Consider the following 14,061-nt stretch of genomic DNA (forward strand, 5'->3'; position numbering starts at 1 on the left):
TTCTGTGGTCTGACGAGTCCACATTTCAAATTATATTTGGAAACTGTGGACGTGGTGTCCTCCGGAACAAAGAGAAAAATAACCGTCCGGATTGTTATAGGCGCAAAGTTCAAAAGCCAGCATCTGTGATGGTATGGGGGTGTATTAGTGCCCAAGGCATGGGTAACTTACACATTTGTGAAGGCACCATTAATGCTGAAAGGTACATACAGGTTTTGGAACAACAAGTTGTCATCCAAGCATCGTTATCATGGACACCCCTGCTTATTTCAGCAAAACAATGCCAAGCCACGTGTTACAACACTGTGGCTTCGTAGTAAAAGAGTGAGGGTACTCTCCTGGCCCACCTGCAGTCCAGACCTGTCTCACATCGAAAATGTGTGGCGCATTATGAGGCGTAAAATACGACAACAAGACCCCGGACTGTTGAGCAACTTAAGCTGTACATCAAGCAAAAATGGTAAATAATTCCACTTTCAAAGCTTCAACAGATTGTTTTCTCAGTTCCTAAATGTTTATTGAGTGCTGTTAAAAGAAAATGTCATGTAACACAGTGGTGAACATGCCCTTTTCCATCTACTTTGGCACGTGTTGCAGCCATGAAATTCTCAGTAATTATTATTTGCAAAAAATAAAATAAAGTTTATGAGTTTGAACATCAAATATCTTGTCTTTGTAGTGCATTCAACTGAATATGGGTTGAAAAAGATTTGCAAATCATTGTATTCCGTTTATATTTACATCTAACACAATTTCCCAACTCATATGGAAACGGGGTTTGTATATAACAAATGTCTTACAGTACAATTTTGTTTCGTCAAATATGTTTTGTAATGTAATTTGTAATGTTTCTGCCTATATAAATAAATAAATTTGTGTGGCGACATCGGGGGCGGTCCCTCTGGATTGGCAGACCGGGGTGGTGGTTCCTCTCTTTAAGAAGGGGGACCGGAGGGTGTGTTCCAACTATCGTGGGATCACACTCCTCAGCATTCCCGGTTAAGTTTATTTAGATGTACTGGAGAGGAGGCTACGCCGGATAGTCGAACCTTGGATTCAGGAGGAACAGTGTGGTTTTCGTCCTGCTCGTGGAACTGTTGACCAGCTCTATACTCTCGGCAGGTTTCTTGCAGGTGCATGGGAGTTTGCCCAACCAGTCTACATGTGCTTTGTGGACTTGGAGAAGGCATTCGACCGTGTCCCCCGGGAAGTCCTGTGGGGAGTGCTCAGAGAGTATGGGGTATCGGACTGTCTTATTGTGGCGGTCCGCTCCCTGTATGATCAGTGTCAGAGCTTGGTCCGCATTGCCGGCAGTAAGTCGAACACGTTTCCAGTGATGGTTGGACTCCGCCAAGGCTGTCCTTTGTCACCGATTCTGTTCATAACTTTTATGGACAGAATTTCTAGGCGCAGTCAAGGCGTTGAGGGTTTCCGGTTTGGTAACCGCAGGATTAGGTCTCTGCTTTTTGCAGATGATGTGGTCCTGATGGTTTCATCTGACCGGGATCTTCAGCTCTCGGCTGCACACTCGCAGCCGAGTGTGAAGCGACCGGAATGAGAATCAGCACCTCCAAGTCCGAGTCCATGGTTCTCGCCCGGAAAAGGGTGGAATGCCATCTACGGGTTGGGGAGAAGACCCTGCCCCAAGTGGAGGAGTTCAAGTACCTAAGAGTCTTGTTCACAAGTGAGGGAAGAGTGGATCGTGAGATCGACAGGCGGATCGGTGCGGCGTCTTCAGTAATGTGGATGTTGTACCGATCCGTTGTGGTGAATAAGGAGCTGAGCCGGAAGGCAAAGCTCTCAATTTACCGGTCGATCTACGTTCCCATCCTCACTTATGGTCATGAGCTTTGGGTCATGACCGAAAGGATAAGATCACGGGTACAAGCGGCCGAAATGAGTTTCCTCTGCCGTGTGGCGGGGCTCTCCCTTAGAGATAGGGTAAGAAGCTCTGCCATCCGGGAGGAACTCAAAGTAAAGCCACTGCTCCTTCACATTGAGAGGAGCCAGATGAGGTGGTTCGGGCATCTGGTCAGGAAGCAACCTGAACCCCTGTTTAGGGCACGTCCAACCGGTAGCAGGCCACGGGGAAGACCCAGGACACGTTGGGAAGACTATGTCTCCCGGCTGGCCTGGGAACGCCTCGGGATCCCCCGGGAAGAGCTAGACGAAGTGGCTGGTGAGAGGGAAGTCTGGGTTTCCCTGCTTAGGCTGTTGCCCCCGCCACCCGACCTCGGATAAGCGGAAGAAGATGGATGGATGGACATTTGTGTGGCAGGCTGAAATGTTGTGTATATTCTTTAATAACATGTTCTGGTTGATAGTCTTTAAAATAGAATATCTAACAGGCTGAACATTACAATTTGTTAAGAAATAGAGAAGGTTAAGACATTGTCATGCAGCTACATGAAGAACATTAACTTGTACAACATGCGATGTACAGACTATCAGAGGCATTTATTCAGATAGAAATATCATGCTCTACATTACCAAAAATCTTTAAAAAATTAAACCATGATCCTGACAATCCACAATTTTTGTTATTAATGCATAACTCTAGTGTCTAAACACGGAAGTGCAGCTCCCTCCTCCGAATGCAAGTGCATTTTCTACCGATTGTCCCGTTTGGGGTCGCGAGGTGTGCTGTATTCTTACAAAATACAAAATCTGGCAAGAAACCAACACACCGCAGGTCTTTTTCCTCTATTGTTTGTATCCATTCTATTAAGTTGTTTAAATAAAAATACATTTTTTAAAAACATGTTAATTGTTTGACAGTGCTTATACAAACTTGTATTTCTTAGTTTACATATGTTTATATATTTACAGTTTTTACAGTATTTACAGTTTATATATTTAAGACACAGTAAGACAATCAAGAGCAAATTCTCATTTGCATTGCTAACTTAGGTAAAAGGAAGGATTTATATGTTAGAGCATTGGTCACCAACCCGGTGCCCGCGAGCACCAGGTCGCCCGTAAGGACTAGATGAGTAGCCCGCTGGCCTGTTCTAAAAATAGCTCAAATAGCAGCACTTACCAGTGAGCTGCCTCTATTTTTAAAATTGTATTTATTTACTAGCAAGCTGGTCTCGCTTTGCTCGACATTTTTAATTCTAAGAGCGACAAAACTCAAATAGAATTTGAAAATCCAAGAAAATATTTTAAAGACTTGGTCTTCACTTGTTCAAGTAAAATCCTTTTTTTTTTTTTACTTTGCTTCTTATAACTTTCAGAAAGACAATTTTTGAGAAAAAATACAACCTTTAAAATGATTTTAGGATTTTTCAAACACATATACCTTTTTACCTTTTAAATTCCTTCCTCTTCTTTTCTGACAATTTAAATCAATGTTCAAGTACATTTATTTTTTTTATTGTAAGGAATAATAAAAATGTTTTTAATTTAATTTTTCATTTTAGCTTCTGTTTTTTCGACAAAGAATATTTGTGAAATATTTTTTCAAACTTATTATGATTAAAATTCAAAAAAGTTATTCTGTCAAATCTTGAAAATCTTTAAATTTAAATTTTATTTCAAAGTCTTTTGCATTTCTTTCTAAAAATTTTTGTTCTGGAAAATCTATAAGAAATAATGATTTGTCTTTGTTAGAAATATAGCTTGGTCCAATTTGTTATATATTCTAACAAAATGCAGATTGGATTTTAACCTATTTAAAACATGTCATCAAAATTCTAAAATTAATCTTAATCAGGAAAAATTACTAATGATGTTCCATTAATGATTTTTTTAATTTTTTCAAAAAGATTTGAATTAGCTAGTTTATTTCTTCTTTTTTTCGGTTGAATTTTGAATTTTAAAGAGTCCAAATTGAAGATAAACTATGTTTCAAAATTTTATTTTCATTTTTTTCCTGTTTTCTCCTCTCTTAAACCGTTCAATTAAGTGTTTTTTCATCATTTATTCTCTACAAAAAAACTTCCTTAAAAGGAAAAATAATGTAAATACCCATATATATATATATATATATATATATATATATATATATATATATATATATATATATATATATTAAAGGTAAATTGAGCCAATTGGCTATTTCTGGCAATTTTTTCAAGTGTGTTTCAAACTGGTAGCCCTTCGCATTAATCAGTACCCAAGAGGTAGCTCTTGATTTCAAAAAGGTTGGTGACCCCAGTGTTAGAGATATTGACCAGAAATCGTTCATGGTCTTTCATTTACCAACAAAACCGATGGCTTTCAGCAATTCACAAATGTGTTGGAAAATAAATTAAACTTTAAGATGGACAATCACTTGACAAGCGTATAATATACACTAAGAATGTCTGCAACTTGTGGACATTACAGCAGACTGTGGAATGTGAGTTTTTTTCTGCAATTGTAATTATTATTAGTTATTATAAATTAAAACAATGGAGTATTTTGACACTGAGCTCTGAATATGTGCTTTTACTTTTAGGTCAGTGCGGTATAAAATGAGTAAAACATCAATACTTCATCAGTCAATCCTTTTTGTGGTTAAGGTTACAAGAAACAGTTAAGACAGTGAGGACAGATTCATAAAATCACAAGTTCAATCACAAAAGGGCCTCAAAACATCGCAATATTTTTTGAAAAAGCTCCAACAATCACAAATAAAAACGCCCTCGATATACTGGAAAGGCCAACTAACCAAAATAGTATACACAACTCGGGACATAATCCGGTCCAAAGTTTAAAACCAAATAATGCTAAAAGTGGGGCCAACTAAAACGGCGCTTTGATTGTTTTAACATTCTCATTCACTGTGCCGCTTATAGTGAATCTTGTTTGCAAGGTGTGAATATTCACCCTAGTTAAAAAGAATTTTACAGTAACAATTTGGACCTCGGCATGGAAGCTACTTGTCAAGTGATTAGTTTCTGTTTGTCTGAGGATTTAATTTGCAGATGATTTCTTCACACAGGCATGTGAGTCTTCTATACTGTCCTGGTTTTGCTTAAGCATAATTGAATTAGTTTACATATCCTCTGGGAAATCAACAGCGGTTTAGAGTACACCAGAGAAGAGCAGCCTCTTAGAGTGTGGGACAGAAAATTGTTTATTTTTTGTACCTGTCTGCTTGAGTCACTGGTGTGATCCATAAAATGTGTCATGCACATGTGTGTGCGTGTGTGTGCGTGCGTGCGTGCGTGCGTGTGTGTGTGTGTGTGTGTGTGTGTGTGTGTGTGTGTGTGTGTGTGTGTGTGTGTGTGTGTGTGTGTGTGCGTGTGTGTGTACGTGAGACTGTGAGTGTCACACCCAAGGCTAGTGCAACCTGGGATTCAGGTGGTGATGCAGGCGGGTGTGCAAAGACGTGAGTTGAATTTGTTACCACGGCAACAGGCATTCAGTGAGTCGGTGCAATGGAATGGCTGGTGCAGTTCTATTAGCAAGAGGCAGTTTCCATAGCGACTCGGGATCGCAGCTGCCGATGCAAGCATTGTGCATGTGTGTGTTAGTGTGTGTGTGTGTATGTGTGCATGTGCGTGTGTGTGTGCGGATGTGGTGTGAATGTGAGTGCTCATTAACGTATCCCGCTGTGTTTGACTGGGTTTTTAGCATCTCATGTTTTTTCATCCTTGCTATCATGTTGTTGTTTTTCTGGTGCAAACCCTCCATCCACGTCGTTAGGACCTCTAACACGCACACACACACACAAACACACAAACACACACACACACAAACACACACACACACACACACACACACACTTCTGTGCTCTCACGCTGTCCTATTTTCATCGTCTTCCTCTCTGTCTTATACCTCTTTATCTCCCTTCCTCTGCTGCTATCTCTGTTTCGCGCCCATCACCGAGTGCTTTGGCTCATCGGGGTAAACAGATGCTGTGGCCGTTATTTATGTTTCCACTTGGTCTGCCTTTCATACAAACTATCCACATGGCCTGCACAGTGCAGACACTCGGCTTAACTGGGCTGTACCGGCATGGCTCTTATAGCTCGGATGCTAAGACCATACCACAGATGCCGTAAGAGGGGGTCTATTTGGAGCAGGAAGACTGTGCTAAGACTATAAACCGTGGCGGCACACTAATGGACATGAAGACACCAATACCAGAGAGGGCATCGAAGTGGCTGCTAATATATATATATATATATACACCAACCCCGTTTCCATATGTGTTGGGAAATTGTGTTAGATGAAAATATAAACGGAATACAATGATTTGCAAATCATTTTCAACCCATATTCAGTTGAATATGCTACAAAGACAACATATTTGATGTTCAAACTGATAAACTTTTTTTTTTTGCCTCCGTACATTTTACTCATACATCAAGAAGATTGTATGGGTAACTTACACATCTATGAAGGCACCATTAATGCTGAAAGGTACATACAGGTTTTGTAGCAACATATACTGCCATCCAAGCAACGTTATCATGAACATCCCTGCTTATTTCAGCAAGACAATGCCAAGCCACGTGTTACAACAGCGTGGCTTCATAGTAAAAGAGTGAGGGGTACTTTCCTGGCCCGCTTGCAGTCCAGAACCGCTCCCATCGAAAATGTGTGGCGCACTTTGAAGCGTAAAATACAACAGCGGAGACCCCGGACTGTTAAACGACTGAAACTCTACATAAAACAAAAATGGGAAATAATTCCACTTTCAAAGCTTCAACAATTAGTTTCCTCAGTTCCCACACGGTTATTGAGTGTTGTTAAAAGAAAATGTGATGTAACACAGTGGTGAACATGCCCTTTCCCAACTACTTTGGCACGTGTTGCAGCCATGAAATTCCAAGTTAATTATTATTTAATAATAATAAAGTTTATAAGTTTGAACATCAAATATCTTGTCTTTGTAGTGCATTCAACTGAATATGGGTTGAAAAGGATTTTCAAATCATTCTATTCCATTTATATTTACATCCAACACAATTTCCCAACTCATATGGAAACAGGGTTTGTATATATATATATATATATATATATATATATATATATATATATATATATATATATATATATATATATATATATACTGTAATGACTAACAAAAGTATATTTGCAGTTGCACCCATTTAAAAACTGTCAACATTACCGTTTACATTACATTCTACTTCTTTTTTAAACTGACTTTAGTCGTGCGAAGGAAAACATCAGCATTGGTTGTCAAACCTCAAAAAAAAGGATCAAACGTGTGTGATTGTTTGACACAGGTCATATTTATTAACATCTATAAGCTAATTAAGTGAATTGTGCAAGAGAGGAGCACTGCACTAAACACGATATTAAACATATTTTTGATGAGCTCTTTGACAGTTTTGCTCAGAACACAATATAACCGGTTTCATTACTTTCAGTTTTATAAAGGCATGACTTTTAATGCAGGTCTTGTATGCAGGTAATATAAGTGCAATTTTGTGGCCTGTGATGGCAACCTATTTTTCTTTTTGTTTAACAGATGTAGTAGTAATAGTAATGTATTTTACCCGCTTCTGAAAAGCTAGAAATTACACATTTATTTAATTGTAATAATTTCACAGTTCACAGTGTCATCTGTTTCTTATTTATATGCTCACATTACTCGCTTTTGTACTCCCTCACACTCAAATTTTAATGTGTAGGATTGAACTTCAAAGTGTTCAGATATTGTTGTCACGCTATTATGTAAAATGATCATACATAAAAGACGTTATTGCATGTGTGTGTTCTGCAGATATCCGTGACCGCCGTAAGAAGCCGGTGATGTTGTTCATCCACGGCGGCTCTTACATGGAAGGTTCGGGGAACATGTTTGATGGCAGTGTCCTTGCCGCGTATGGAAATGTCATTGTGGTCACCATGAACTATCGACTGGGCGTGCTTGGTAAGTATGCTGTTACACGTTGTGTTGTATCAGGTACTGGACACAGTTTGTCCCTTTGACATGGTCCGTTTCACCTTGGCCTTCATATTTTGGTTTCCAGAAGTTGACTGTATGCCTTATACTTTTGTTATGCTGTTCAGGGCTTTTGGATTGATTACCACTTAGTGACTTTTTAGTGACGGTTTTTATGTATGCCCTGCGATGGACTGGCAACCAGTCTAAGAGGTATCATCGTTTTGCAACCAGAGGTGTTGCAAACTGCAAAAAGTGTTTTCTTTTGACCGCATGGTCACTTTCTCTTCATTTGACTTTTTTTTCCTACACTGTCCACATATTGTGTAACATTTAATCTCTATATTCCATAATAAGACCAGCTCAACAGCAGAACTTATTTTTGTCACATAATGCATATAGAGGGGATTAATAATTCCAAAATACTACTTGATAGAAAGTAAGTTCCTACATTATGACTTCTCATTAATTACCATGCATTATTTTGGCCAAAATCCTACTAAAGTCAAGTGAGAGCTGTTGAAATATTTTGTTGTTGTTTTTTAGAATAGACTGAGGAAAACAGTAGATTTATCTACTTTACTAAATAAGTGATGGGCCCTAAAAGCATAAGTATACTGTACAAGGTGTGTTGGAAAAAGATCCAGGACTGCTGCACTGCAAGTTTTTGCCACAATGAAAGGTGAAAAGCAGCGTGTCTATAAAGAGATCCAGTGGCATTTGCTTGACAACACGCCAAGCTCAAAAAGCCCGTGTCAGTTCCTGGTTAGGAAAAACATTGCCGTGCTGGAGCAACCTCCCTTCCAGGACTGCATGATAAATATAGGACAGATAAGTATCAGGTTGATATGAGAAATTATGACCTTGTACTGATAGATCCATTAAAAAGAGCTCCAATAACAATAAACATTTTTTAAAAAAGCACCAATGATGTGTGCTATAGGCGGGTTATACTGCGCTCCTTTCCTCTTTGAAAACCATCATGGTTTCGATCGTGTGGAACATTTTGCATGATAATTGCACCTAAAGTTTGAAAAAGAATTATTTGAGGTAAAAATATTGTGCCTCAACACATCAGCCACTTAAAACACCAGCATTGCTACAGCAGTGTTTTGAATGGCCTACAAAGACGCCTGGAGCCTCTTTGTTAAGACTTGCGTGGATTTACTCCGAAAAAATGGTGTACGTTCAAATCCAGAAAACGCTCTACAGAACAAAAAAATGCACATGTGCGTGTGCATTATTTCCAAACAGATTTCTTTTTTACATCCCAAACAACATGGAATTGAGTGCTCATGTTGGAGTGGCTCTCCATTCCGTGTCCACGCCCCCCTTTAGCCATTTGCCTGAGATCCCCCACTCTACACGGTACAAAAACACAAAGATAACACGGAAGTCAGCAAAAACAGCTTATTGCTGTTGTGGAAAAATGTAGTCAATTCCACTATTGTTGGACCGGGGAAAGGCATCACATAGGATCTGTACATTGATGGAATTAAAATGTTTCCTGTTGACATATACATATTCGCCATATGATGTGTGTGTAGTCGATAGCTCTGATTACAAGAGGAAAACTGGCTGTTGCTCCAAATTGAGCTTTCACCTTTGCCTGTTCAGCTGTATCGTACATGCCGAAAATGTAATGTTTTTTTGCACCAATTTATCAATGTTTTTCTATACATTTGGGTAATTTCACACACGGAGGTGTGTTATTTGTTTATATGTCTGCGATGTGCATATCAAGCATTATGAGTGATGGTAATGGTTTGACATTTCAATTTTAAACAGTAACCCAGCTGAAGTATCCACGGCATGTAGAAATGTGCACACGACCACATTTGCCAACCCTCACGATTTTTTTGGTAGGGTCCCCAATTTCAGTGCCCCTACCAAAAATCTCAAGTGGCAACCATGCTCACAAATTTCTCTTGATATCTATTGGGATAACCGTATTGCAAAACCATCCTTTACTTGGCGCCGGACAGTCATAAGGGTTGCAACTAAAATTCAAGCACAGCAATCAGAACAGAAGAAGAAGCAGAAGAAGAGACATGGCGCGTAAAGCCTGGTGTGTAGTCTCTTGTCATGTAACTTGCGTAGACAACGCTGCCTTGTCCCCAGGTGCACCTCCCAAAAATATTAAATTCATATCGCGGGCGACGCAGAACGCAGAGCTCGGATTAGTCCCTGAACACAAGCGAGCAGATTTTGTGCATTAAATGCACAAATTTTTGTATGCAAAAAAAACAGTGATTAAACATTTGCATGAAAACCGATATTGTGTACCTAATATCTCAATGTACTCTAAAAATAATTACTGAATATATTGTTTTTCAGCATATTGTGTCTTTTTAACTTATATTGCCAATCTTTTGCTAACAGGTTCAATTCCGACACATTCTTTCTTGTGCACACACATTTTTGTCTCACACACACAACTTCTCATTCTTCCTCAAAAATATTTCAGGCACGATACATTTATGAACTCTGAACATGACCATACAGAATAACACCAGCATGTTGTTAATTTACAATAGTTATTTAACAGTTTTATTTACAATTACATAATGGCTCTCGCTCGCCCCATTTCCTGAACGGCTGATAGCGTTGCAGATAATTATAGCATCCTCTGCCGTGACTCGTTCAGAAGTTGCAGTCTATCTTCACAAATGTATTTTCCTCTGGTTTATTAGTAAAATGTCTATTAAAAGTAAACTTATGATTCTGAAGTATTAGTTCCAGTGTAGACAAATATGTCAATGTTAAGTTAAAGTTAGTTAAAGTACCAATGATTGTTGTCACACACACACTAGGTGTGGTGAAATTTGTCCTCTGCATTTGACCCATCCTCTTATTCACCCCCTGGGAAGTGAGGGGAGCTGAGGGCAGCAGACGTGCCGCGCCCGGGAATCATTTATGGTGATTTAACCCCCAATTCCAACCCTTGATGCTGAGTGCCAAGCAGGGAGGTAATGGGTCACAATTTTTTATAGTCTTTGGTATGACTAGGCCGGGGTTTGAACTCACAACCTACCGATCTCAGGGAGGACACACTAACCACTAGGCCACTGAGTAGGTTAGACTTTAAAGCCCCACTTTAAGAGCTTTCAGTTATGTTTGATTTTGGTGGTGCCAGTGGGCCAAAGCTGTAGTGTTTTTGTCCGAAGAAGACCACATTTTCCATGAGGATTGGGGCTTGTAGCGTCATACCGACACAATGTCCGATGTAATTTTGGAACAAATATTACATCTCTAATGGCTGTGTTGATGTTAAATAGCAGACACTATCAATAAATGACCTTGGATTGCGCTACAAACATGACACTACTACCAAGAATGTATCGTCTGAAGGAAAGAAAGACCGGTGGGAGATTTGTTTCAAAGGAAGTAGTACAACTCTCATACTGGTGTCTATCCCTTGCTATCACACAAATTTCCAATAGTTAACATTGGCCTTGATTTGAGCATCAAAAGTCGCCTACTAGTCTAGCAGGAAGGCAGCATCAGTTGGAAATTCCTGGTTATTGAACTCAAGCCAGCGGCTGAAAGCTGGGGAAATGTTGATCCTGACTGTCCTTTTAATCGGGGTAAGATTAGTTTTCATTTTTTGTCACCTCAGACAAAACATCTGGTTTCTTTGGTTGTTTTGGAGCTTTGGCCATAATAGCAGTAATTGCACATAGGCGTTCTTCTTCTTCTTTTTGTTTTATGGCGGCCCGTAGACGTTCCCATAGACTTCCGTCTTTTTAACGAATGGGGAAAGGAGAGTGACGTGTGCCATAAAGCAAGTCAGCAGATTTGTAGTATTTTGAGTGGCATGATTTCTGCCACCCTCCTCAATGTCGCTAAGTGCCAGTAAAAGTGATACAGACCCCCTCAGGACAAGACAGAGGTGTCATTGAACTAGTTCTAAGTCCATGTATCATCCCAAAAGTTATACAAATATTTTGTGAAGGTCGAAAAGTTATTTAGTGCTGCTTTCAAAGAATTGAGCTAACCAAACTTTGATGTCTTTTAAGCACTTGAGTACAGTTGGCAGTGTTGGGGGGTTATGGCCATTTTTTTAAGAGTGTCAGGTTTGGCAGTCATCTGCATAAAAAAATTATAGGAGATGGCATGCTTTTTGAATATTGCACAGATTGGGATAAGAAGAGAGAAAAAATAATTGATCCTTGAAGGACTCCACAGTCAATCTTACAAAAAGGGATCTTCCTAAGGTATGATCAGAACCCCTCCTAGGCAGTCCCTCTGACACCTACGCAGTCTTCCAATTGGGATAAATTTATTGTGTGGTCAACTGTGTCGGAAGCAGCAGTCAGGTCTAAAAGCAGTAAAATGGTTGAACCATCAGAATCAATCATTAAAACCAGGGGATTAAAAACCTTTAAATGTGCAGTCTTCGGGCTAGGGAAATCCTTGTAACCTGACTGGAAAGTATCTAAAATGCCTCTGGCATCCAAAGAAAGGCTGTTTATATGTGCAAACACACTTCTCGAAAATCTTCGATATAAATGGGAATTTTGAACTTGGTTGATAATTGAAAATAATAAAAGGATCAAGAGAATTGTTTTCCAACAATGGTTCAACAGCTGCATTTTTACAGGAAGATGACACAACACCAAAAGTCAGACTACTGCCAATTGTGTTCTTGACAATAGTCGCTGTCTATAAATATATGCGGAACACTTTTGTAGCCTCTGTGAAGAATATACATATATCATAGCCAATTATGCCAATTGTACGATAACGTCATATTGACACTGCCCTGACCATACCTCTGCTCACGCACCCACCGCAACCAATAGCTAGACAATCTGTAGGAAACACTGAGGTTTGAGTTTGCTCACTAGTTCAATGAGTGTGGCAGTGGTAAGTCAGTCAATCAATTGTTAAAAAATTCCTAAATGAGAATTTTGTGGTGTTTAAAAACAGAACCAATTGTTTGCAAAAGACGTGTTTTTCCGCCTTAACAACGTCCTGATACTTTCTCTAAGGAGTTGAGATCCTTGGGGGAATCCTTCCAAGAGTACTGCTGCCACACATCCATCCATCCATTTTCTACCGCTTATTCCCTTTTGGGGTCGCGGGGGGCGCTGGCGCCTATCTCAGCTACAGTCGGGCGGAAGGCGGGGTACACCCTGGACAAGTCGCCACCTCATCGCAGTGCTGCCACACACTGACAGGTTAATCATATACAATGAGCCATTTGCGATAGGAGACAAAAAAGCAAGCAACAGTAAAACAAAGTGCAGACTAGAAAAATGTGGGCGACAAATTTTCAAGGTTGATTAGGTCCAAGTCGACTAATCGTGGCAGCACTATCATCCAAGAAATGCCTAAAACCGTGGCAGAAAAAAAAGCTGGGAACATATGTTAGACTCTAGGGAGATTATTTTGAAGGGGGAAAACGTTTGAAGTGTATCACTTACAGTAGCTTACAGTAAAAATGGCAATCATTTAAAAATGGCAATCATTAATGCGTGTTTGCTGAATCTTAGTTATTTCTATAGGTATATATTTCACATTTGAACTGAAAATGAATCCGTTTGTAGATGTGTAATCGTAAACATGCTATGACAGCTTATGACTTCAGAAACCCAGAAGTGCCTTTGGTGTAAATTCCACCAGCAAAATGTTTAACTGGAGCAATCGATGCATTTTTGGATGAAGTGGTGTATTTGTCCATTCTGTCACAGTTTTGCTATGGATACCACTCGGATAAAATGGACTCAGGTGTTTACATTCACCATCATCTTTTGCACACATTCCCTGTGCTGCTTCCCCGGTTGGGTAATCAGATCTTGTTTGGTGCAACACGCCTGTTTCAACACTTCTGAACAATGACAAACACAGGGATGAGAGTGGTTTAGGACACTGTCCAAGACTGGCATTGCATATTAACACAGGGTAACATGATCCTGGCCAATGGGGAGGAGCAACAGGGACAAGGACAAAGTGAGTTGGAGAACTGCCGCTGTATCCTGGATGATCCTTAAAAAAGGGAATTTTGATGGTTTTAATCTACGTTTATAACATTTGCTTGTGGTATAGATCAGTAGATCTCATACCTTTACACTAAGTGCCACCTCAGAAAACACTTGGCTCTCCAAGTACTACTATAGTGACCAACATCCAAATACAGTAGGATAGTAGTAGTAATAGTAATACGAGTATATCAAATATTTTTGGCCATTATAACATCACACATAGTTTGA

General features: G+C 39.6%; 1 protein-coding gene across 1 annotated transcript in view; it reads left to right on the top strand.

Moving 5' to 3' along the window:
* Positions 1–14,061, top strand: part of nlgn2b (neuroligin 2b) — a 337,479-nt gene that overhangs the window by 249,113 nt on the left and 74,305 nt on the right. The window contains exon 4 of the mRNA XM_061897842.1: positions 7,685–7,834. Within this exon, the coding sequence (XP_061753826.1) occupies positions 7,685–7,834 (150 nt within the window). The remainder of the gene's footprint in view (positions 1–7,684; positions 7,835–14,061) is intronic.

The sequence above is a fragment of the Nerophis ophidion genome, linkage group LG04, assembly GCF_033978795.1.
Source record: "Nerophis ophidion isolate RoL-2023_Sa linkage group LG04, RoL_Noph_v1.0, whole genome shotgun sequence".
Lineage (NCBI taxonomy): Eukaryota > Metazoa > Chordata > Actinopteri > Syngnathiformes > Syngnathidae > Nerophis > Nerophis ophidion.